At 43.6% G+C, this 25237-nt stretch overlaps 2 protein-coding genes across 3 annotated transcripts in view; one reads left to right on the top strand and one right to left on the bottom strand.

Annotated features, from left to right (window-relative positions):
• The first annotated feature begins 59 nt into the window (after nucleotides 1–59).
• On the top strand, nucleotides 60–10397 carry LOC130887325 (survival motor neuron protein). 2 transcript variants are annotated; one of them, XM_057789709.1, is made up of 9 exons: nucleotides 60–164; nucleotides 1329–1400; nucleotides 1596–1715; nucleotides 2528–2728; nucleotides 2925–3071; nucleotides 5220–5312; nucleotides 6438–6548; nucleotides 8665–8715; nucleotides 10129–10397. In XM_057789709.1, exons 1-8 carry the CDS (start codon nucleotides 93–95, stop codon nucleotides 8710–8712), a joined length of 864 nt encoding a protein of 287 aa, XP_057645692.1. In that variant the 5' UTR covers nucleotides 60–92; the 3' UTR covers nucleotides 8713–8715; nucleotides 10129–10397. The 2 variants fall into 2 exon arrangements, with proteins under 2 accessions (XP_057645692.1, XP_057645691.1); XM_057789708.1 differs by having other exon boundaries at nucleotides 10110–10397.
• Nucleotides 10398–15019: 4622 nt separating this feature from the next.
• Nucleotides 15020–25237, bottom strand: part of Naip (NLR family apoptosis inhibitory protein) — a 43469-nt gene continuing 33251 nt past the window's right edge. The window contains exons 12-15 of the mRNA XM_057789584.1: nucleotides 24410–24562; nucleotides 24030–24116; nucleotides 20811–20975; nucleotides 15020–16026 (exon numbers count right to left, since the gene is read on the bottom strand). Of these exons, the coding sequence (XP_057645567.1) occupies nucleotides 15662–16026; nucleotides 20811–20975; nucleotides 24030–24116; nucleotides 24410–24562 (770 nt within the window). The 3' untranslated portion in view covers nucleotides 15020–15661. The remainder of the gene's footprint in view (nucleotides 16027–20810; nucleotides 20976–24029; nucleotides 24117–24409; nucleotides 24563–25237) is intronic.

The raw sequence follows: 25237 nt of genomic DNA, 5'->3' as shown, positions 1-25237 counted from the left end.
TGCCTCCCGGCCACCGTGCACTTCCGGTCCCAGAAGCCCCTTGCGACGGAAGTCGTCAGTGGGCGAGCCGGCAGCGTCCGTGGTAGCTCGCCATGGCGATGGGCAGCGGCGGCGCGGTCTCGGAACAGGAAGACTCGGTGCTCTTCCGGCGTGGCACCGGCCAGGTGAGGTCGCGGGTGGCGGCGCACCCCGGCGCTAGCGGCGAACGAGCTCGGAGTGCCGGCCGGGACCGAGCCGGTGCGCGCTCGGGGCCCCTTGCTGCTACCCCTCCTCAGGAGGCTTCCGGTGCGACTCGGGGCTCCTAAGTGGCTCTGAGCCACGCTTTGGCCCTGGGAGCCTGTGAGGGATGTGCGGGAACAATGAAACCAGTTAGGAGTCATTGAAATGTTCCAAATTTAGGTTACCATCCAGATGTTAGCGTGAGTTTAGACTGGGTACAGTCTTGTCACTAGAGGGACCTAGTTTCGCAGGTAGCTGTGGATAAGAGAATTTGAGAGAGAAAGGTAACTGAAGTGCCCTGCGTAGCTGAAAAGTTGCTACCTACTGCAATGCACTGAGGCGGGGAAGACGAGAAAGGCTTCTAGTGTTTCAAGTGTGTGAGACGGAAGGTCAGAGCCAGGCTTCGTGGTGCATGTCACAGTCACAAGCCCTTGGGAGATGGAGGCAGCAGGGTCAGGAGTTCAGGATCAGCCTTACTTCCAGAGTGAACTCGAGGCCAGCCTAAACTACAGCTGGAGTCTGTGAGAGTAAAATAAACACTTTTAAGCATGAGGGTTATATCAGAGCCAGGTTGATGGGCCGTTCCCATGACCAGTCCCAGCTACTTGGGAGGCCGAGGCAGGATTGTGAGGTTGAGGCTAGCCTGGGAAATAGAACACGCTCCATCTAAAAAAGTTTAAAATATTAGGAGCTCAGTCTTTGTATCCTAAGTGTGATCTCTGCCTGCAGTGTAGGGTGGGAGAAGAGAATTCGAGGCAGCATTCGGCACTGCTGCACCATCATTCTCTTCTCTTGGGGACAGCCCAGCAGTTCATTTCCTAAGTGAAAACTTTGACTTTTGGCCTCAGTGTACACCGGGTAGTCTGGTTCTTTCCTCTTTTTTTTTTTTTTTTTTTTTTGTTTTTGAGACGGGTTTCTCTGTAGCTTTGGAGCCTGTCCTGGAACTAGCTCTGTAGACCAGGTTGGCCTTGAACTCACAGAGATCCGCCTGCCTCTGCCTCCCGAGTGCTAGGATTAAAGGCGTGCGCCACCACTGCCCGGCTCCTACTATATATTTTTAATTAAATCTTAACTGTCCATAAATTATTTGTATTCTTTTTTCACTTCAGAGTGATGATTCTGACATTTGGGATGATACAGCATTGATAAAAGCTTATGATAAAGCTGTGGCTTCCTTTAAGGTATGAAATGTTTAATGACTCTTCTTCATTTTCTCATTTCCTTCCTTGGGGGGGGACGACCTGAGTAACTTGGGACTTTCTTAGGTGATGGGACCTTGAGACTGTCTTAGAGTGTAACGGTTGTGTTAGGAAATGGCGACTTTCTAACATGTCCCTCCGTAACATGTGCTTTTATTTCTGTTACTGTTTCCATAGCATGCGCTGAAGAATGGCGACATTTGTGAAACTTCAGATAAGCCAAAAGTCACAGCTAGGAGAAAACCCACAAAGAAGAATAAAAACCAAAAGAAGAATGCCACGGCTCCCTTGAAACAGGTTGTGTATTTATTTAAACAAGGTCTTGCTCAACCTGAGGGAAAGGGTTAATGGCGCTATTTAGAGTGAATGAGAGCTATAAGCAGAGTCAGCAGTATTGCTTTCTTAAGGTGATTGAGATGGCGAGGTCACACACACACATACACATGCGCATACACATGTGTGCATGGATATATTTTTCTCCCGTGGTTCTGGGTATTAAACCCATAGCTTCTTGCATTCTGGGTATATGCTGTGTAGTTGATCAGTAACTCTAGCTCCCCCTTCCCCCACAGTTCAACAGTCCAAAAACTATTATTGGAAAACAAAAGTTTTTGGTAACTAGGTCTGCTAATGTAAAAGCAGGGTCTGAGGTGGGAGTATAGTCCAGTTGTAGAGCACCTTGTACACACCCAGCCTTGGGTGTCCCAGCATCAAACCCACACTGTCAGAACAAAGCCCTGTTGATGAGGTGACATTGTTTGTTTTAGCTTTTTTTTTTTTTTTTAGAGTAAATATTTTGATGCCTCATTAGTCAGTTCATTTTTACCACAGTGGAAGGGTGTTGATGATAGATGAGCTCCTGCTTTTTTTCTGTCCAGAGTGTTGGATGTGTCATACACTTTTGGTCTGTTATGTTCTTCATGACAGATTGGGTGGTAGAGTACATTACAGCCATTCGTCATAGTGGGAAGAGAAGATGCAGGGGACTGAGTAGGGTCCGTAATTAAGTAGTTGGGAGGGTTGGAATTACAGCTGGAAAGCTGGATTATGGTTTGTTCTTGTCAAAAGAAGTAACATGTAGATGTCTGCATCTTTCGTTTCTTTTGTAGTGGAAAGTTGGCGACAAATGTTCTGCCGTTTGGTCAGAGGATGGCTGCATTTACCCAGCTACCATTTCTTCCATTGATTTTAAGAGAGAAACCTGTGTTGTGGTTTATACTGGATATGGAAACAGAGAGGAACAAAACCTGTCTGATCTCCTTTCCCCTACCTGTGAAGTAGCTAATAATACAGGACAGAGCACTCACGAGGTGAGGTCATGGATATGTCTGTTCCTGAAACAGAGTCTGAATAAGGAAAAAGCCTTATAATCAGTTCTCATTTTGACCCACTAAGGCGTTAGACAACATTCTTTCCCATCCTCCCTTGTTCTGTCTTCATTGTCTTTTAGCTAAGAAAGAAACACCAGGGCCGTACACATAACAAAAATGTTTCTTCTTTTTAAAGAATGAAAGCCCAGCTTCAACAGATGAAAGTGAAAACTCCTCCAGATCTCTCAGAAGTAAACCACAGAGCAAGTCCAAAGCTGCGCCGTGGACTTCGTTTCTCCCGCCACCACCCCCAATGCCAGGGTCAGGACTGGGACCAGGAAAGGTAACCTTTCATGTTGGAACAGTAACTCTTCCATTAAGTAATTTCTAGCTTTCATATGAAACTCTACTTTTTTCAGGCCAGAATCTATAAAACAAAGGAAAGGTAATAGTGGAGTAAATGGGGTAGTATACTGCTAACTAGTGTACTTTTCTTTCTAACGTGCTTTTGATTACATTTATGGTAATCAAAACAGTCCTATAGGATTCATATATAATATGGGCATGATCTCAAGTAGCTCCCAGTTTTTATTGTTGTTTGCTCTCTGTTTTGTTTGTTGAGGTTTTTTTTGTTTGTTTTTGTTGTTGTTTTGAGTCCTGGTCTCTCACAGCTGAAGGTGACCTTAAATGTCAGAGCCTTGCGCCTCCACCTGCTAAATGCTGTGGGATTACAGGCGTGTATCATCCACCACACCTAGTTTGTCCCAGTTCATATCACAGCATTAAAAAAAAAAAAAGAGTGGAAACACTCTTCTTACGGTTCTTTGGTTGTAAGTAGTAGAAGTCAACTTTAAAAAGAATTTTATTATAGGCTAGGTTATGGCTAGAACCTTAACTAGCTGGTTCTTTTGTACCAAACGGTTGTTATTTTTCCTCAGAGAGTATGGTATTTAGATAATTCATGTGTGTGTGTGCATGTTGTATGTGGGTACTTGTGCATATGGTAGCCAGAACTCTACACTGAGTATCGTTCTCAATCCCTCTCCACGCTGTTTTCTGGGAGAGAGTATGTCAGTGAACTTGGGGCTTGCTGATTCAGCTAGAATGACTAGCCAGAGAGTCCTAGGGATCCTGCCTCTGCCTCCCCAGTGCTGGGATTATAGGTGTGTGCTGCCTTGTCTGGTTCTGCTGTGCGGGTGCTGGGGACCCACACTCAGGTTTCTTGTGTGGCATGTGCTCTACCAGCCAGATAGTCATCGCTAACCCCAGATAATAATTCATAAAAATCAAATATGATTCAACACTTTTCCTTAAGATTTTCTCTGAAGACGAGCATAGCAGTACACCTGTCAGCTCTCACCTGGAGAGGCTGGAGGAGAGGACCACTAAATGAGGGGCTAGTCTGCGCTACCTAGTGATGCAGATTTAAAAAGAAAAGAAAAGCCAAAACTAGGGCCCAAAATGAAAACAAGGGACAGAGGGCAGTTCAGGGGGTGATGACATCTGCCGCAAGCCTGCTAACCTGAGCTCCACTTGCCGGAGGGAAGCGAGTTGCATAGGTTGTCTCTAAGTTCCACACGAGCATCATGGCACATGCTCACTCACGCACACATGCACAGCTAAATAAATTATGTTTTAGAAAATTTAAAAAACAAAGGATTTTCCAAGTTTTCTAATCTGAAATGATCAAATCTCTTAATGTATACCTTGTCTTTTTGGTATTTTTTTAAATTTATTATGTATACAATATTCTGTCTGTGTGTATGCCTGCAGGCCAGAAGAGGGCACCAGAGCTCATTACAGATGGTTGTGAGCCACCATGTGGTTGCTGGGAATTGAACTCAGGACCTTTGGAAGAGCAGGCAATGCTCTTAACTTCTGAGTCATCTCTCCAGCCCACTTTTTGGTATTTTTTTTACAGTGTACTTTAAATTAGATTATATAAGTAATAGAACCTCCAAAACTTGTTTTGTTTTTAAACATTTACTCATTTGGGCGGGTAAATACGGAGGTTAGAGGATAGCCAGTGGGAGTTGGTTCTCTTCCTCCACGTGGGCCTGGGGACTCAAACTCAGGCTTGTCAGACTTGGTGGTAAGTGCCTTTCTCTGCTGAACCATTGTGTAGACCCAGTAATAGGATAACTACAGAACTGTTATGTGATAGTGGGGGAAGGCTATAACCTTAAGATGAAATTATCTTGGTAAATACATTGTCTCTTATTTGTTAGGCAGTTACAAATCTTTACTGTGATTTTACTTACTAAATGTATAGAGAAAAGAAATGAAAAGAACGTAGAGGCTACCATTTAGTTACTTCTGTGTATGTATGCATTATCTGTGTGTAGGTTTGTGCGTGTGGATACAAGTGCTTTTAACTGCTGTGCCATCTCTCACTTCCTGTTTTTATTACTTTGTTTTTTAATACTCTCCTTTCAGTGAAGGAAGGAATTTTCCTTTAAAATATTAACTTTCTTTGAAATATTCTTTATAGCCAGGTCTAAGATTCAATGGCCCACCACCGCCGCCCCCGCCCCCTCCTCCCTTCTTGCCGTGTTGGATGCCTCCGTTCCCTTCAGGACCACCAGTAAGTAAAAAAGAGTTTGGTTAAACAGCTTTTATATGCAGTTTGGAATTTTGTAAAACATAGGAAACTGGAGTATGTTACCTCAGGCTCCCCCCAAGGTTAGATTCTAAGCAGGTAAAAACTTAAACCTCAGATCTTAGATTTAGAGGCCCTGAGGTTTAAGTTTTTACCGAGACCCAGTGGTCTCCCAGTCTCTTCTCCACGCTCTGTTGCGTGTTTCCTGCAGTAGTTGGTATTCAGTCTGAGGTGGTAGCTACTGTTAGAAAGGACTGTGCCTCCTCACCACACAGAAGAGACTGCGTGCCTCTTGAAGGACTTGGATGCTAGCTTCTGGCCCTGTAACTTCTCGTGGTAGATCTCTTTCGTTGTTGCTTTGTGCTTGTGGGTGGTTTTGGTTGGTGTGTGTGTGTGTTTTCTGTCTGTTGTTTTCCCTAATGGAGGTTATTTCCCTTCGTTTTTTTGTTTTCTGAGATATGGCTTCTCTGTATAGCAGCCCTGGCTATCTTGGAACTTGCTCTGTAGACCAGGATGGCCTTGAACCCCACAGAGATCTGCCTGCCTTTCCTCCCTAGTGCTAGAAGTAAAGGCATGCACCAACCACCAGCTGGCCCTAACGGAGTTTTAATGTTTTTTGGTTTTGTTTTTTTTTTTTTTTTTTTTAAGATATTAACTAGTAGTTAAAAGGATGCTTTTGAACACCCTGTATTTGGGTGGGATTTGGGCAGATGCTCTACCTTAAATTGTTCCTTGCAGTGGCCTTGAAAATGCTGTGTGGGGTATGTGGTAGTGGTGCTGTGTTTGTGTCTGTGTGTGTGTGCGCGCGCATGCATGCATGTGTGCATAACTTGTGGAAAAGCTAAGTACCTATGTTTTGTCTCCTATGCACAGCTTCATAACGGAACAAAAATAATATAAGCATATTTATTGTGTGAACTGTTTCTGATCTTTGTTAAACTTGTTGATCTTTTACTATTATGGCTGGTGTCTAGTGCTAGAATTTAAAAAAATTAAATAGAAGTCATCTCATGGGGTGTAGAAATAGGGGCAGTTAATATCCATTATCTCTGTGTAAAATGAATTCCTGTATTTCAATATTTTCCTAATTGGATTCTCTTCCATTTCTAGATAATTCCTCCACCCCCTCCCATATCTCCAGACTGTATGGATGACACTGATGCCCTGGGAAGTATGCTGATCTCTTGGTACATGAGTGGCTACCATACTGGCTACTACATGGTAAGGATTGTCTGGAACTTTCTTGATGTGTGTGCTCTTCGCAGTTGTACTACTTCTGTACCTAGAGCCAGATCCTGGGTGACTAGTGACGACAACCAGTTTCATTTGTGGAGACTAAAAGTTAAGGTAGTTTTGTAGCTGTAGGACTGCTTAGAGTGTAAGAACTGACAGTCCTCTTTCAGCACCCTCCTGAGCATGGCTGGAGTTGATTTCAAACTTCTGATTTTGGGGGGGGGGGGGTCTTTTTTGTTTGTTTTGTTTTTTAACCTTTTTTTTTTGAGGCAGGGTTTCTCTGTGTAGCCCTGGCTGTCCTGGAACTCTCTTTGTAGACCAGGCTGGCCTTGAACTCAGATATCCTTTTGCCTCCCAAGAGCTGGGATTAAAGGCATTTGACACTACCTGACTCATTTCAAACTTCTTTAATGGCAGTGCACATTGCAATTCTAGCACTCAGAAAGCTAGAATTTAAGTGACACCTAAGGTAGTTTTCAATTTCAGTTTTTCTGCTTTGAGGATGATAATTTTTGTTTTTCCTTGTGGATTGGAGCTTATTGTATCCCTCAGGCTGGTCTCGAACTCCCGGGTTCATAAAATGTCTTTAGCCTGCTGAGGATCCGGGCCTGCATGTGTGCACTGTCACGCCTGGATGTATTTGTACTGTTGTGGATGGGTTCTTACACAGACTCATGTGGCTGGATTTTCTGAGTGCTAGAGATCATCACATCCCGGCCTTGCACATGCTGGGCAAACCCTACCACTGAGCTGAATCCCAGCCTGTCCATTTTGTGAAGTTGAGCATTTTGTTGGTAAGCTTAATCTACATTCTTGTGTATAGTTGTAGCTATGTTGCACTATATAAATAGAAAGTGATCTGTTTATCCATTCTGCTGTTAGTGACTGTGCTCACCTCTTCAGTCTTTCTTGTAGAAATCAAAGCAGAATGAGAATGAGTGAGAGTTGTTATTGCAGTAACATAAATAGGCTCTGTGGTCTTCATTGGAAACATCACTTTTCAGTACATCTTGTGACTTTGGATATGAATATAGAACACACATATAAATGTAGATGGCATTTATGTAACAAAGGAGGGCATTTGGGCTAGTCTAACCAGAAAAAACAATAAATGTTTGAGAACTTACTTTTTTCTTAAACTTTAGCCCTTCTATTTAGTGGGTTTTGGTATTTAATGATTGCTGGCTGGGTTGCAGACTATAGGACATTTCACACGGCAGACAAGTGCTGTCCTACTGAGCTACACCCTCAGCTTTAGTGAGTGAGTGAGATAGATGTACATCATTGGGGTCAGGAGGATCACTGGTTATAAAGGAAGAAAAACCTAACTGCAGCTTAGTGTTTTACTTTGTGATTTGTTTCTGTTGTTTGGGGTTGTTTGTTTGTTTTGCAGGGTCCCACTCTGTGGTCCAAGCTTCTGGCCTCCAAATTGTAGCAGTTCTCTTGCCTTAGCTTCCGGTTGCTGGGGTTAGAGGTGTGTGCCACCATGCCAGACTTGGCTCAGTCACTGTTAAAGCGTATTGGAATACTATTAACTTATTTTCTGATGGTATTCTATTAAATAAAATTAGTACAGCATCTCATGTGAAACAGACTGTTCATTTGGTTGTTCTTGTAGTGCTGGAGATCAAACCAAGTGCCTTCTTGCACATTAGGCAAATGCTCTAGCACCTAGCTATATTCCCACTCTCATGGTGTTTTGTGGCAGGGTCTTACTATATAGTTTAGCCTCACACTGGCCCAGGATGGCCTTGAAGTCAAGACCCTGAACACTGGGATCGGCAGGTGTGTTTCACTTTGTTGGGCTTAAGGAGTTTTTTGTTTTATTTTCTGTTTTGTTTTTAAAATGAGATACCGAACTAGCCTTGAACTCACAGAGATCCCTCTATTTTCTGAGTGCTGAGTTTAAAGGTGTGGGTTACTACACCCAGCAGGAGGCCGGCTTTAGACTCCCTGTGTAACTGAAGCCGGTCCTGAACTGCTGATCCTCCTTTCTCTGCACCCCCACCCTGTGCTTACCATTACACTAGGCTTGAAATGTTCACTCACACATTTGTCTAGGGTGTGTCCTGTGCTTTCAACTTTTTATTTGCTGTTTTTACAGGGTTTCAGACAAAATAAAAAAGAAGGGAAGTGCTCACATGCAAATTAAGCAGTAAGTCTGTTATTATTGTAAGAGCTAATCTTAACCTTTGCATAACTTTCATTATGTGGAAAATGAGTGTTTTGAACATTTAAAAATTAAAATGTCAAAAAGTTTATATAAAACTATACTGAAGACATTTTACTTTTTAAAACTCTGTGTGTTTCTACCAAATATGTGTGGGTGCATGGAGGCCAGAGGTGGGTGTTAGATCCCCTGGAACTTGAGTTACATGTAGTTGTCAGCTGCTTGACATGGTGCTGGGAACTGAACTTGGGTTGTGTAGAAAAATAGCAAGTTCTCTTAACTGCTGAACCCTCTCTCCAGCCCCATGAAACACTGACAAAATTAGAATAAATATCGAACTGTCCTCACTTCATGGAATTCTCATGGTGTCAAAGTGTTACCGCCCAAATATTTGGTTGCTTTGGTTATGTGGGCAAGCCATGCTTTCATGAGAAAAGATCCTTCAAGTTCATATTGTCTAGCCTCAGTCTCTGTAGTGCAGGGAATATAGATACACAGTATCACACCTAGTCAGTCTCTGTAGTCCAGGGAATATAGATACACAGTATCACACCTAGTCAGTCTGTAGTGCAGGGAATATAGATACACAGTATCACACCTAGTTTAGAGTCTGGTTTAGGGTGTGAGGATAATTGCAGTGTCATTGGCCAGTTGGGCTTGGCTGTTTGGGTTTTTGGGTTTTGTTTTTGTTTTGTTGTTGTTGTTTTGGAGGGGGCATTAGGGATTGAATCTATGGTTTCACACACATAGTAAGCAAATATTCTGCCACTGAGTCATATCACCAGTCACACATGTACTTTTTAAATTAAGCTTTTTTGTGTATATGGAGGTTTTGCCTACATGTATGCTTATGTTCCATGTGCATACCTAGTGCCCTCGAGGCTATACAAGTGCATTGGATCCCATGAAACTAGAGTTATATATAAGTGGTTGTAAGTTGCTTGATTCTTCTAACAAGAGCAGTAAGCAAGTGTTTTAACCACTGAGCCACCTCTCCAGGACACACCCACACACACACACACACTTTAATAAATATGCAATGTACAATATACTGCATTTTCTATTGTCTTAATTACTGTTCTGTTGTTGTGAAGAGACAGCATGTCCAAGACAACTTTTATAAACGAAGACTTTTAACTGGGGGCTTGGTTACCATGTTAGAGGGTTAGTCTATGATTACCAACCGTGGCAGGAAACAGACGGGCATGGCTCTGGAATGGAAGCTGTTTGTTTATTGGTTTTTCAAGGGGAGGTTTTGCTGTAGCTTTGGAGTCTGTCCTGGAACTAGGTCTTGTAGAACTGACCTTGTTGAACTCACAACGTTGCCTTTGTTCTTTTGTTCATGTATGACTGCCTAGACTCTTTTCTTTCAAATTCAGGTTCAGCTCTCTCCCACAGAGATGGTGTGTTGGTGTCCCTGGTCAGTATGAACAAAAGTCTCACTGTCATCTCGTGGACTCTTGGCTGAGTGGTGTCATCACCAGTGTTTTCCCGGTCTGGGCTCTGTGCCTCACTTGCCAGTGGAGTGTGTTTATAGGAGCACACTTTGAGGAACCCAGCGGTGGAAATGGAGCGCGTGGAAGTCAGTCTGCCAAAGCTGTGACTGAGCACAACTGTAGAACTGTGACTTTCTTAGTGTGTCAAGATTTTTATTAATGCCTTTACAAATAAAAGTCCTTTTTTGAACTCTTGACTCTATAAATATTTTCCTTTGGGATATATACAGTGAAGTTGAGTCTGTGTAAAGATACAGAAAGAAAACTCCTCAGACTTAGTACCTGGGTAAAGGGTAATTTGTAGGACAGATTGAAGGTTGGGGAACAAAAGCTAGCTCATGTCACAAGGACTCCACTGCCAGCCAGTAACCAAGGTGTGTTCTGGTTTGTATGTGTGTGTCTTTCATGGCTCAGATCTGGAGGTCAGAGAACAACCTGTGAAGCCTTCTCTTTGTCTACTATATAGGTTCTAGGGGTTGAATTCAGGTTGTCAGGTGGCAGGCACCTTTACCTGTTGAGCCATCTCGCCAGCCCTGTTCTTTACTTTTTTGAAACAATCTCGTTTTGTAACCCGGCTTTCCTGTAATTTACAGTTCTCTTGACTCAGCCTCCCAAATGCTGACATCACAGGCAGGCAGGCACCACCACACCTGTGTTGTCTTTTAGAAGTGTATTGTTCTCTTTGCACCTTCTCCTGTCTGTCTTCCTCGTCTCCCTGTGCACCCCGATGTCCCTCACCTCATTGTGTATACTGCCTAACCCCATTGCCCGCCACTCTCCCCATGGCTGTGCGGTTCCATGTGCACCTTCATTAGATTCTGGTGATGAGGACTGGGGTCATGTACTTGGACTTCTCCCTGGATCAGTATGTCAGCTCTGTTCAGATGGAGTCCATAGCAGAACTTGTACAAGGCCCTGGGTTTCATCTCCGCTACCGTAGAAACAGAATAAGTTTTGGCTAGGTAAACTAAGTTAATAAGCTCCCTATGTGCCTAGTATATTAGCCGTCAAGTAAGTATTATTAAATTAATGAACAGTCAGTACCTAGTAAGTAGCTTTGCAAAATACGTGAGCTTTTAGAACGAACTATTACCTTTCACGACTATTGGCTGTTATAGATTTGGTACAACTTTATTAGTTAATTTTCAGGTTAAATTTAATTATTAATATATCCAGTTAACTTCCAACCAGATATTAGACATTAACATTAATTTTAATTCCCTCTAGTAGCTAACACGTTTATTTGGACTGAGGTTATCCATTCCAGCAAATGCTCACCTTTTTTAAATGCTGGGACTTGCCCTTGGTGAAACTAGGGTACATTCTGTGCTGGCATATGATGTAGTCCAGGCTACTCGAGAAACTGAGGCAGTAGGGTTCAGCAGTCAAGACCAGCCTGGCCAACGTAATGAGACCACGTCTAATACAGTAACAACAGAGAAAAAGGCTGAACTAGAGAAAATGTGGCAGCGGAGATGGCTCCCTGGGGAAGGGGCAGGGGAAAGGTACAGCAAGAGGACCACTGGTTTGCTGGCCATTAGCCTAGCCTCAGCCCCCCAAGTTCCAGGTTCTCAAGGGAATAAATAACGTAGACAGCGAAAGACATCGAGTGTGGACATGGGCATATCCATACTCACGTGTACACATGCGCTCTATCTTTCTCAAACAAAATGGAAATAGGGTTGGTTAGGGCAGTGGTGGCACACACCTTTAATCCTAGCACTCGGGAAGCAGAGGCAGGTGGATCTCTGTGAGTTCGAGGCCAGCCTGGTCTACAAGAGCTAGTTCCAGGACAAGCTCCAAAGCAACAGAGAAACCCTGTCTTGAACCCCTGCCCCGCCCCCCCAAAATATTAATTTTGGCTCATAGTTCTGGAAGTTCAGTGCTGATGAATTTGCCTAGTGTGCTGAGCTCGAATCAGGTATATTTTTTAGTTGATATTGAGCTCTACATTTTTCTCTGCTCCCCTCTCATCCTCTCACCTCCCCCTTTCAATCTCCCCCCAAGGTCCCCATGCTCCCAATTTACTCAGGTGATCTTGTCTTTTTCTACTTCCCATGTAGATTAGATCTATGTAAGTCTCAGTGTTCTCATTGTTGTCTAAGTTCTCTGGGATTGTGCTTTGTAGGCTAGCTTTCTTTGCTTTATGTTTAAAAACCACCTATGAGTGAGTACATGTGATAATTGTCTTTCTGGGTCTGGGTTACTTCACTCAAAATGTTTTCTAGCTCCATCCACTTTCCTGCAAATTTTTTTTCTGCTGTGTAGTACTCCATTGTGTAAATGTACCACATTTTCCTTATCCATTCTTTGGTCGAGGGGCATTTAGGTTGTTTCCAGGTTCTGGCTATGACAAACAAAGCTGCTACGAACATAGCTGAGCACATGTCCTTGTGACACGATTGACTATATACCCAAAAGTGGTATTACTGGGTCTTGAGGAAGGTTGTTTCCTAATTTTCTTAGAAATCGCCACACTGACATCCAAAGGGGTTGTACCAGCTTGCATTCCCACCAGCAATGCATAAGTATTCTCTTTTCCCCACAATCTCTCTAGCATAAGTTATCATCAGTGTTTTTGATCTTGGCCATTCTTACAGGTGTAAGATGGAATCTCAGAGTTGTTTTGATTTGCATTTCTCTGATGACTAAGGATGTTGAACATTTCCTTAAGTGTCTTTCAGCCATTTTAGATTCCTCTGTTGAGGTCTGTACTCCTTTTTTTTTTTTTTTATTTTTGGATTATGTGTTCTTTTGGTGTCTAATTTCTTGCGTTCTTTGTATATTGGAGATCAGACTTCTGTCTGATGTGGGGTTAGTGAAGATCTTTTCCCATTCTGTAGGCTGTCGTTTTGTGTTGTTGACCATGTCCTTTGCCTTATAGAAGCTTTTCAGTTTCAGGAGGTCCCATTTATTAATTGTTTCTCTCAGTGTCTGTGCTGCTGGGGTTATATTTAGGAAGTGGTTTCCTGTGCCAATGCGTTCAAATGTACTCCCCCCTTTCTCTTTTATAAGGTTCAGTGTGGCTGGCTTTATATTGAGTTCTTTGATTCATTTGGAATTGAGTTTTGTGCATGGTGATAGATATGGGTCTATTTTCATTCTTCTACATGTTGATATCCAGTTATGCCAGCACCACTTGTTAAATATGCTTTCTTTTTTCCATTTGATAGTTTTTTCTTCTTTATCAAAGATCAGGTGTTCGAAGATGTGTGGATTGATATCTGGGTCTTCTATTTGGTTCCATTGGTCTTCCTGTCTGTTCTTATGCCAATACCAGGCTGTTTTCAGTAGCTCTGTAGTAGAGTTTGAAGTCAGGGATTGTGATGCCTCCAGAAGTTCTTTTATTGTACAGGATTGTTTTGACTATCCTGAGTTTTTGCTTTTCCAAATGAAGTTGAGTACCGTTCTTTCAAGGTTTTTGAAGAATTTTGCTGGGATTTTGATGGGCATTGCATTGAATCAGGTATAATATTGATAGGAGCAACAAGCATGATTTGTGTGTGCTTTGTGTAGATGTGTGGTGTGTGTGTGTGTGTTTGATTACACTTATCGTCAGGAAGTTGCCAAGATTCAGTGGGAACTTCATCTTAATGACCTAATTTTAGATACCCTCCAAAGGCCCCAGCTGTAAACACAGTAAATTAAGTTCCCATTCCTAGTAGCTCACATTGGGGGTTGCATTTTAAGTCATGAATATTTGAGAAATATTTACACCATTTCCAAACCATGGCATGAGAGACCATCCTAGGAGAAGGCAACCGCAAAGGCCTTTGTGTAAGAATGTGCGCGGAATATTCAAGAACAAGCAAGGAGGCCAGTAGCCAGAGTGAGAGGAAGCAGAGATTAAGGAGCCCAGGATGAGCAGGAGCCAAGGCCACTGAGATTGACATTTCCCTTTAGCTGGGAACCCAGTGGACAATAGTGAGGTAGAGCGTGATCCGACCTCCAGGGGGCGCTCTGATTGCATGGCGAAAATGCGCCGCAGCTAACCCTATGTGGCTAACCCTATGAAATCCACTGTATTTTGCAAGTGAAATTGCCAGGACTTGTCAATAGATTATATATGTATTATATATGAAAAATACCAAGAAAACACAACCTCAGTTTCTTCAAAACACGGAATTGTTTTTGGAATGTGATTTCATGCTCCTCCCAGGTGTAGCAGATAGGAGTGAATTTACTCCAGATTACTCATTATTGCTTGCGTTTTTATTCAATTAAATGCTTAAGCCATCCTTTATATTGCCTCTTTAGAGTGGTCCTCAGCCTTCCTAATGTTGCAGTCCTTTAACACGGTTCTTCCTGTTGCTCCCCAACCATAAAATTACTTTGATTGCTATTTCATAACTAGTTTTGCTGCTGTTATGAATCGTGGTATAAATATCTGTGTTTTCCAATGGTCTTAGGCAACCACTGTGAAAGTGGTCGTTTGACCCACAAAAGGTCTTGACTCACAGGTTGAGAATTGCTGCTTTATAGAAAACCATGTTTTTGCCATGTGTGGCTTGTCCTTGTAATTGTATACAGCCTGAACTCAAGAGAACTTTACTCAGGTGACCTCTCTTAACCCTCAGAGTATAAACTGTCTGCTGCTCTGAATAAAGCTGGCTATTGTATGAGACTTTAGTACCCCTCTTTTATTGGCTCCATTCTCCCAGGTCCCAGCACCTCTAGAGCAATGGCAATTATGAAATGACAATTACCACACTCAAGTTAACATATCCAGAAATCCTTACAAAATTAAATCACATAAAGCAGAGTGGATTCTCAACAAAATTAAAAAGCTACCATGATATATGTAACTCCCCAAAATCCTCTGCAACAAAATCAGTTTTCTCTAAGTCCAAAGTCTTCCTCACGTTGGCCATGGATGAGAGATGATGTGAGCAAGCATGGCCACACCGAGGCTGGTGAGTGCACAGAAACCCTGCGAACACCAAAGAGCATCTCTGGAAAGAGTCGTCTGCGTCCTGTGGTAAAGTCGACTTGTGCTTCATCATGTGTGGGACTGACTCATCCTTAAACTGGACATTCCTTACCTCCATCAAATACTCCATCTATGTGGTGACTTTTACACAGATCAGTGTTCCTTTCCCCGCCTTTCCGGTTGACTTTGGCAATGAAGGATTCTCGGTGTGAACTTGAGTGAGGCTCTAGTCTTTAGACAGGAGGACTGACAAGGCCTGCTTTCATAGCTCCTAAGTTTAGTGATGGGCATGTGGGTTTTCAGTTACCAGCCTGATGCAGTTTAGGAGTAGACTTGTATATAATAGTTAGGTTCTGCTTAGGTCTTGCTAGCAACCCAGGCTGGACTCAACCTCTTGATCTTACTGTCTTAGTCTCTTAAGTCCTGGGTACACCATGCTTGTTTAGAGTGAAATGTATTAGAAAATTGAGCTTTGAGACCCGACAGTAATCTTCGGCTTCATCCTTCACTTCTGAATGACAGGAGAGAAGGGCACTACCCACCTCCAGTGAACAATCAAGCGTTTGGACTGAGGGTGTCTTTCCTTCACAGCATTAATCACCCTCAGATCCTCTTTATCCAGGAGCCAACTGAGCATCCCGAGCCTGGTGAGGCTGGGCAGTCGGGACACACACTGACTCAGAGCCTTGACAGTGGTGGCCTGAACTTGGATGCGTTCTGGAAGATGCCGGGAAATATCCAGGTTTTGCAAGTTTGGCAGGTTGTCCAGGACTTGAAAGAAATTTCTGTACCCTTCCTCTGTGATCTTGTGATTCATTGAAAGATCTAAGTTTTCAAGTTTCTGGAGACCTCTGCTGGTTGCTCCCTTGGCTGGAAAGAGAACAAACCAAAATATTTATGAAGACTAAGTGCCAAGGACTTGGATAAAGTTTACAAAGTTATTACCCACCTATCTCCCCCCCGCCAAGATCCTACTACATAGCCCTGACTGGCCTAGAATTTATTTATGTAGATGAGGCTGGCTTAGAACTCACTTATGTAGATGAGTCAGGTCTAGAACTCATTTATGTAGATGAGTCTGGCCTAGAACTCATTTATGTAGATGAATCTGGTCTAGAACTCACTTATGTAGATGAACCTCATCTAGAACTAACTCATGTAGATGAGGCTGGCTTAGAACTCACATCTGCCTACCTCTGCCTTCTAACATCTGGGATTAAAGGCATGTGCTAAAATGCTTGACTTTAAATATGTTTTAAAGATCATTCTTTGAAAACCCTAAAGAGCTGCTTGGTTGATTCAGGAGGAAGCAGAAACCAGGAAGTCGAGCACGGAGTTTTGGCTGTCAGGGCAGTGCGGGCTTCTCTTCTGGTCTCACAGAGGACATAGGGCAGGGCAGGGCACGGCTGTGGAACAGGTTACAGCATAGGGGACTGAGAAACTGTGCCAACAGTGTCTCCCTTTCGCAGAGCAGGGAAGGTGACAGTCCTAAAAGCTTGTCATTTGACTGTAACTGCTCTTCGGTTTGCCCAAATGACTTCCTGGTTACTTAGAGTTCTGTAGAAAATGCAAGACAGGGTAAGGTCTCAACCCGAGTCCATGACTGGGAGTGGGGACCTAGCAGTGCTTTTGCTTCAGTTTTAATTGTCAGATCAAAACTCTGCTCCCTGCTCTGTTCATTGACTTTTTTAGACAGGCTCTCACTATGGAGCTCTGGCTGGCATGGAACTCACTGTGTAGACCAGGCTGGCCGTGCACTTCTACAGAGCTCTACCTGCCTCTGCCTCCTGAGGGCCGAGACTCCAGGTGTGTGCCTCTCTAACACACCCCTGAAGTGCACCCCAGCAGAACCTCTCCTTTCTTCTCCAGTCTGGTTTAGAACTCCTGCCTCACACTCCTAACACTTCTGGGCTGTTTGTTTGTTTTTGTGTTTTGTTTGTTTTCTTTTTTGAGACAGGGTTTCTCTGTGTAGCTTTGGAGCCTCTCCTGGAACTTGTCCTGTCGAGCAGGCTGGCCTCAAACTCACAGAGATCCACCTGCCTCTGCCTCCCGAGTGCTGGGATTAAAGGTGTGGGCCTCCACTGTCGGGCTTCTAGGCTTAGTTTTAAAAGTTCTTCAAATGGACCTGGTTCTAGGACACAAGTGATTTTACTATTCAAAAATGTCCCAGTGCCTCCTCTCCCAACCATGCCCCCACCATCTTATTTAAGGTCTTAGCAGTAACCTCACATCCACAGACCTCCCTGGCCCCAAATCAGGTTGAGTTCTGCTGTATGCAGAAGGAAACAATGAAGGATAATTTGGCAAATGTATTGACTAAAACCAACAAAAAGCTGTCCAGCCTCAGATTCCATCAGTTCCACAGGCCGCCAGCTGGGCACAGCTGCTGTTTCAGTTGGCTTAGTGGTCATGACTATGTCCAAGTGCGGTCACTTTGGGGTTCGGACTTCAACCTATGGACTTTGGGAAGACAAAATAAAGTTTATGTTGACTGCCACAAAGCAAAGCTTCTAGTTCTGGCTTCTCTGGATGCTGAAGTAGGAGGATCAGGAGTTCTAGGCCAGCCTGGGCTATATAGTGAGACTCAGTTAGAGAGAGAAAAAAAATCTTAAGAACTACTGAGCTGGGGAAAAGACCCCTCACGGATAAGGACATCATATCGTGAAAACACTGAGAACTGGCACTAAACAAAAGAAATGATACAGGCAGAAACCCAAGTGAGAGTGACTTCAAAACAGAATGTGCTGGGAAAGAATTGAAAAGATAAAGGCAAAAGCCATTTCCATGTCATTGAAAGGGGAGAAAAGTCGTGACCAGCTGACCCAGAGTAGAAGAAATGGTAACAGAGTCCTTCAGGCAGAAGGACAAGGACCCTGGCGAATGGGAGCGTGGTAGGCTCAGGAGCAACAGCAGCTATAATCAGTACATTGCAGCAGACACGGAGGTGGGAAGGTCACTGCAAGTTTGTTACTAGTCTGGGCTACTACATAGGATCCCCTGTCTCAAAACAACAATAAATAATAAACAAATAATGAATGAATAAGCAAATCTAGTTTGAGAATACTAAAGCCAGAACTATTTAAAATACTGGTTGAAGAGTTAAAATGAATATAGAAACTGAAAAAAAAATGACATGCAAAAAGATAGAAGATGAGTATAGGTATTTTTATTTGTGTGTGTGTGTGTGTGTGTCTGCGTCCACACGCCACATGTATGTGAAGGTTGGAGACCAATCTTGGATAGTCAGTTTCTTTCATGTGGGCTCAAACTTAGGTCTTCAGGTTTGGCCTTTTACCTGCTAAGCCATCTTGACAACCCAGATAAATGGAACTTAAATATTCCATGGACACCTCCCAGACTCATAAAGTAGTAAAATATTCATTTGTATATTAATTTATATTATTAAAATTGAAAATTTTTATTACCTGAGATGACACTAAAAGAGGAAACTGTGGCGCTGGAGCTACGAATGCCACAGCAAGCCCTGAGATCGGAAGCAGGAGGATGGCTATCAATGCAAAGCCGACTTGAGTGACATGTAAGTTTGAAACCAGCCTGGGCTGCAGAAATAGACCCTACCTCACCACCCCCTAGAGTAAAAGAAAATGTGTAATGAATAAATTAATAAATATAGAAAGCAAAAAAAGCAGAAAAGAACACATATCCTATGGAATAAATAAAGAAACCAATACCAAATCAAAATACAAATTCCTGCCATTCTCTGGGGAGGCTGAAGTAAGAGGATCACAGTTCAGGGCTATTGAGGGCTACATAACAAGGTAAAGACCAGACTGGACCTATCAGTCAACAGTCACTGTCTCAAAAAAAAGTAAATATTCAACTATAGTCACAAATATATTCAATGTAAATTAAAGGATTAATTAATTGAAATTTTTACTCTTGTTTTTTTGAGACAAGGTTTCCCTGTGTGTAGTTCTGTCTTGGAATTCTCTCTGTAGACCAGGCTGGCCTCGAACTCACAGATATTCTCCTGCCTCTGCCTCCCAAGTGCTGGGATCAAAGGTGTGTGCCACCACTCCAGGCTGGATTGGAATTTTATTTTAAAATTTCTGTATGCGTGTGTGGGGGGGGGTGTCGGGGGTGTATCTGATGCACATGTACGTGTGGGTGTTTGTGGGGACCAGAAGTTAATGATAGATGTTGTCTCAGTTACTCTCCAGCCTACTTTTTGAGACTGGTCTTTTTTTTTTTTATTGTTTTTATTGAGCTTTATAATTTTCTCCGCTCCCCCCCCCCCTTTCTACCTTCTTCCATGGTCCCCATGCTCCCAATTTACTCAGGAGATCTTGTCTTTTTCTACTTCCCATGTAGATTAGATCCATGTGAGTCTCTCTTAGGGTCCTCTTTGTTGCCTAGGTTCTCTGATCTATGGCCATACCACCCTGAACGCACCCAATCTCATCCACCAGAGAGTCTTTTGCTGAACCTGGAGCTCAAAAATTCCCTTGGATTGTCTGGCTAGTAAGTGCTATGGACTCTCCTGTCCTCAGCTCCCTAGCGCCCCCTCCTGGGAGTTTGCTGCATGTCTCACTGAGCACTCCATGCGGGAACTGGAGTCACCTTACAGACGTAGGCATCTCTGCAACCTCAGATTTGCATCGTTTATTATTTTGGTGACTGTGGGTTTTTTATTGTTTGAGACAGGGTCTCCTGCAGCACATGCAGGGCCTTAGATCACAGTCTAGGCAAGGATCAAGAGCTGGATGATGATGGTCCTCTTGCCTCCAACTCTCAAGTGCGGCCGTTACAGATGTGCGCCACTATAACCACTATGCCTGTTTGTATGTTGTACTAGGGATCAGGCCCAGGGCTTCATGCAAGAGCTTTACCAACAGAACTCCTTCCTAGATTCAACCTGTAAAATCTAACTATGGAACCGTAGAAGAGACTCACTTTAAATTTAGGTGCGTAGATTTAAAAGCAGGAAAAAGACATGGAAAGGATGCAGGACACCCATGCTAATATACAGGAAGTGGGAGTAAGGCAGGAGTCGCCACCACAAGTAAAAAGCTCGTCTACCAGGAAGATCTCACAGCCCTGCATGGGTTGTGCACCCAGCTTGGAGACAGAAAGACAAACTAGAACTATAAGGAAGGTAGAGAGTGGCAGATATCCATTAATATTTCTTTAGGGACTGAACCTAGGCTTCTGGCATTGGCGATGGTCTGTGTTCCAGTCCTGGTTTAATTGTACTCGGATAGCAAAATTTCTAAGACTGAACTGGAGAATCTTGTTCAGCTCTTCACTGCAGACTCTTACAGCTTCCTATACATATTGGAAATACATACCTAATAAAAAGAGTATCCTGCCAGGTTTGTGAAACACCATACAGATTTATGGGGGCTGTGGTGAAGTGTAGGACACTGGCCTAGCATGCATGAGTGAGCCCTAGCACTGGAAAAGCAAACCCACAGACTGGATGGCTTCTCTAGCTGCCCCAAAGAGGCCGTCGGCCTGCCCAGTCTGACCAGGATGAACCCAAACCGTGCAGAAGGACAGGAGAGGCAGTAGCATGAGAATGGAAATGAGGAAGGACACTGGACTGTGGGAGTCGGGTGTTGTCATAGACATTTGCACCAGGCAGCTCAGCGATGATGCTAGCCTTTGCCCAAGAGGAAACCTTTGAAACTCACCGATTTCCATCACACTGTCGTCATCCAAGGTCTTCACGAAGTAAAGAACTCGGAGACGCTGAAGCTGCAGACACTGCCGGACAATCAATCTGGCCACTTGCTGGATCCCGTCCCCAGTGGGAAGGAGCAGTTCCTCCAGGTTCCTGAGAGAACCCAGAGCCTGGGCTGTGGGAGACACCACAAAGCCATCCTCAGCAGCTGTCCCATCATGAGCAGCTATGACCTGTACATCTGCAGCCTAGGAGCCCCACCCTCCTGGTCACTTCCTCTCCACGGAAAAGAGAAGGGGTCAGCACACAGCTGTTCCTGCCTCTCTGCAGCTGGCTCCTCCATCCTCCCTAACCTGTCTCTCAGCACAAGTCCAGGCTGTCTCTCCATTCTACTTCCTTTCCCACAACCAGGCTTCCTTTGGTCTCAGGTCACACCACTGACTCCACAAGGCCTCCACCCCAGACCCTTCTTCACCATCCCACCTCCCGCCACCATCCTAGTGACTGCACACTGAGAAGACCCACACTGGGCATTAAAGCATGGTCCACCACCATGGTAGCCTTCCTTCCCAAGTTCACTCTTGCTTAGCAGGACACTGTATGTCACATGATCACTTACTCTACTCCTGAGGCCACACAGAAACTATTTTTGAAAACTTTCTGTCATGGACCAATGTTCTAGATTTATCTTTGGCTTTTCCTGTTTCAGTTCTTGAATGAATCATGTCTCCACAGAACTCCGATTCTTTTAAGACTGGGTATTTAGAAATCAAGTAAGGCGGTGCTGGAGAGGTAGCTCAGAGGTTAAGAGCCCTGGCTCCTCTTCAGAGGTCCTGAGTTCAATTCTCAGCAACCACATGGTGGCTCACAACCATCTGTAATGAGATCTAGTGCCCTCTTCTGGCCTCCAGTTATACATGCAGACAAAGCACTGTATACATAATAAATAAAATAAATCTTTTAAAAAAATGAAAGCCGGGTGTTGGTGGCGCACACCTTTAATCCCAGCACTCGGGAGGCAGAGGCAGGTGAATCTCTGTGAGTTTGAGGCCAGCCTGGTCTACAAGAGCTAGTTCCAGGACAGGCCCCAAAGCTACAGAGAAACTCTGTCTCGAAAAAGTCAAAAAGAAAAAAAAAAAAAGAAACCGAGTCCAGGGATTTGGTAGGGACAGAGTGGCACAGTCAGGGCTTGATTAGCATGCTTGAGACCCTGGGTTCCATCCCCACATTCTTGACCTGCACACAGGTACACAGTCACAAACGTACTCAATAACTGAGTCTTGTCTTTGCACTATTGTTTCTATAAAAGCAAAGCAAGAATGGTAGCCAGCAGCTCTCCTGAGCCACCTATAAAACCTCAGGGACTTTCTTGTTCTTGCCATATCTGCTTAGAGCAGCAAAGCTGGCTATGAAATTTCAGTTCCCATATGTACTAACAGCACTTATATCTGTATGCATGGGATATAAGATTCATCAGTTGGGTTGAATACTTTGTTTTGGGCTTTTAAAAGACAGCCCAGGCTGGCCTGGAAATCATAATCCCCTGCCTCAATCTCCTAGTGATGGGATCACAGGCATGTGCCACCACTCCCAGGTTCTAAGTGCTCTTTCTCAAATGGGTTACTTAAGCCACCTACTCACTGAAAGAAATTATCCTAGCTCTGTGTACGGAAAACAGAAAAGAAGTGAGCAGCTGAGAACAGGTGTCTTTTACTAGTAAAACACATTCTGGTCTCTTGCATGACAATCCCAAGAGATTCCTATGTAGAGAAACCTAGATTTCTATATACGTATATGGACTTACGTATGTTTATGAGCTAACAAACTGAGTCTGCACCAATATTTCCAACTTGTGATTTTTTCTTCCTGACATTTAAAAAACAACTTGAATTACATCTGTATGTATTTATCGTGTGTGTGTGTGTGTGGCATGGTGTGGGTTTAGGGTTTTAGAGGCAGGGGACAGCTTGCAGAAGTGGAATCTTTCTCCTTTAGTCATATGGATCCCAGGGATCCAACTCAGGTTGTCTACCTTGGAGCCAAGCTTCTCCTTGCTGGGCACCTCCCAAGCATTTTTCCTGAAAAATCTATAATTTTGGTAGACCTCTCTGAGGAAAATTCTCGACTTCACTTTGCAACAATATATATACACTCATTTTTAAAAAATAAAAATAATTTGCTTCATTAAGGATTCATTCCAAGCTGGGTACCGGAAGCCAAATACTTGCTTCCCTCTGTCTTGGCTAACCAGCCTCCTATTTTAATGTTTGTAAATTATTACAAATAATAATTTGTGATATTTGGGGAAGCTCTCATTATAGCCAGCGTGCAGTTAACCTGTGACACATGACAGTGACCTGATGTTGTCGCTGCTGCTTTACCACACCCGACTACCAGCACCTCCAAAACCAAAGAAAACGCACGTCAGCTACCTCCACAGAAGGGAAGAGAAAGGGGTCAGGCCCTCCTTATGCACACTAAAGTCTGGGAGCGCTGTGAAGACAGAGCTGTCTACCCCATGCCACCATTGTCTCCCTGCTCGTGTTTGCCAGGCAGGGAAGCACATTACTTTTCTAAATGATTTTTTTTTAACTCAAAAAAGTTTATAATCTCTCTACACTTATCATTTTGCTCAGTATGATTTATTACAGATTACTTTTCTTGAACTAAACAGAAGTCTTAGTATGTATTCTGAAACCTTTGGAACAAACAGGACATAGAATATTTGGAGAGGGACAGATGAATTGGCATAGAGGTCATGGTCAATTTCTCTCCTAAGAAGTCAGTGACTCTAAGGAGTCAATAGTGATATTGAGCATCATTATGGTGTCCTCCTAAGGACCAGCACGGCTGGTACAGCTGACCCTCTGTATCAGCAGATTCCACCAACCACTGGTTCAATTTTGAAAAATCGTGTCTATGGCAAACATGTACAGATATTTTCCCCTCATCATTATTCCCAGAACAACACAGAGTAACACCTGTTCACATAGCATTTACATGGCATTAGGCACTGTAAGCAGTCGAGAGATGTTTTACAGTATATGGAGGACATGTGGGGTCATGGGCAAACACTGCACCATCTCATACCACAGAGTGGAGCACCTTCTAGTGCTTACATCAGCAGAGGACCTGGACCCAGCTGCCGTGGGTGACAAGGGACAGAGCTCACTTTGTCGTGGGTTCACTGAAGGAGGATGAGGAGAGAAACACTGTTTTATAAACTTACCAAACTTTTCTGATGTTTCCTTATCTGGAAATTGTTGGCGTTTAAGATCCAATATCTTCAGTGAAACAAATTTTGGCAAAATGGTGACTAGGAAAGGGAAAATAAATTTAGTTAGTTCAGATACGTTTCCTGTGCCATGGAGGAACACTGTGGAAATAAGAGTATCTCAAAGTGATGAAGGTGATATGATATTCCGATTGAATTACTACGACTAGGCACAGGGAATGTTTACATTGTAGACACAGATCACTTCACTGCTGGAAAGCCTCACTGAAGTCAGTGCTGTCACAGTTTCTGTGACATCAGTTGCATCTGAACTCTAGAGTATTTAATGACTTTGTACACAGGAGTATCTGAAGTCAGCACTGTATAGTTCTTACCAAATGGCATGGTTTGAAAGCATTGTCCAGAAAACTCAATCTCTCTGAGTTTCTTGCAGGAAGCAAGTGCAGTCATGAGAGACTCAAAATCCGAAAAGAAAGTATCTTTCAGACGGAAAACATGAAGATTTGGAGAGTTCTGAATCAATTTAACTGGAAAAGATGAAGGAGTTTCAGAAATTAGAGAAGGATACAAATTCCTATCCAAACTGGCCTCTCAATCTATAATCCCAGCCACACCAATTAAACAGGCAGTGACGCAGTGATCCAGTGCTCAGGCCACGGTGGGCGTGTGCTCAGCTTCTGCAGCTGACTAGAGAGCAGATGACCTGGGCAAGTTCCTGGCCCTCTCTGGATCAGTTTTCTCTTCTCCACATTTCACCTTCAGCATTAGCACCCCAATGTCTCTGTGTTTGCACACTGCCCTGACACAGCAGGAATTCTGAACAGAGTACTCTGAAGCACAATTTAAAAATATTTTTCAATGTAATAATTTGGTGTGTGTGTATGCGCATGCATGCATGCACGGAAAGACACAAAAGTGCCGTAACCCACAAGCAGTTGCCAGAGGACAACTTTGGGAGAAAGCTCTTCTATCCTTTTGCTAAGGGATCCCAGAAACCCCACTTCTAATTGGACTTGGCAGCAAGCATCCACTGACCCAACTTGTTGGACAGATTTTTTTTTTTTTTTTTTTTTTTTTTTTTTGGTTACTTGGTTGGTTTTGTTTCTGTGGGTCATGTTGGCCTGGAAATCACCACATGGCTAGGCTGTCACTGAAGTTCTGACAGTCCTGCAGCAGCCTCCCAAGTGCTGTGATGACAGGCA

The sequence above is a fragment of the Chionomys nivalis genome, chromosome 15, assembly GCF_950005125.1.
Source record: "Chionomys nivalis chromosome 15, mChiNiv1.1, whole genome shotgun sequence".
NCBI classification, from domain to species: Eukaryota; Metazoa; Chordata; class Mammalia; order Rodentia; family Cricetidae; genus Chionomys; species Chionomys nivalis.
Note: the sequence above shows the minus strand (reverse complement) of the source record. Positions and strands in the feature narration are given on the sequence as shown.

Bases quoted from the DNA above. Each gene is read 5' to 3' on its own strand.
- LOC130887325 (XM_057789709.1), top strand. From the start codon at position 93: ATGGCGATGGGCAGCGGCGGCGCGGTCTCGGAACAGGAAGACTCGGTG. The intron at 2,729-2,924 runs GTGAGGTCATGG...TTCTTTTTAAAG, and splicing joins CAGGACAGAGCACTCACGAG to AATGAAAGCCCAGCTTCAAC. The intron at 5,313-6,437 runs GTAAGTAAAAAA...TTCCATTTCTAG, and splicing joins CGTTCCCTTCAGGACCACCA to ATAATTCCTCCACCCCCTCC.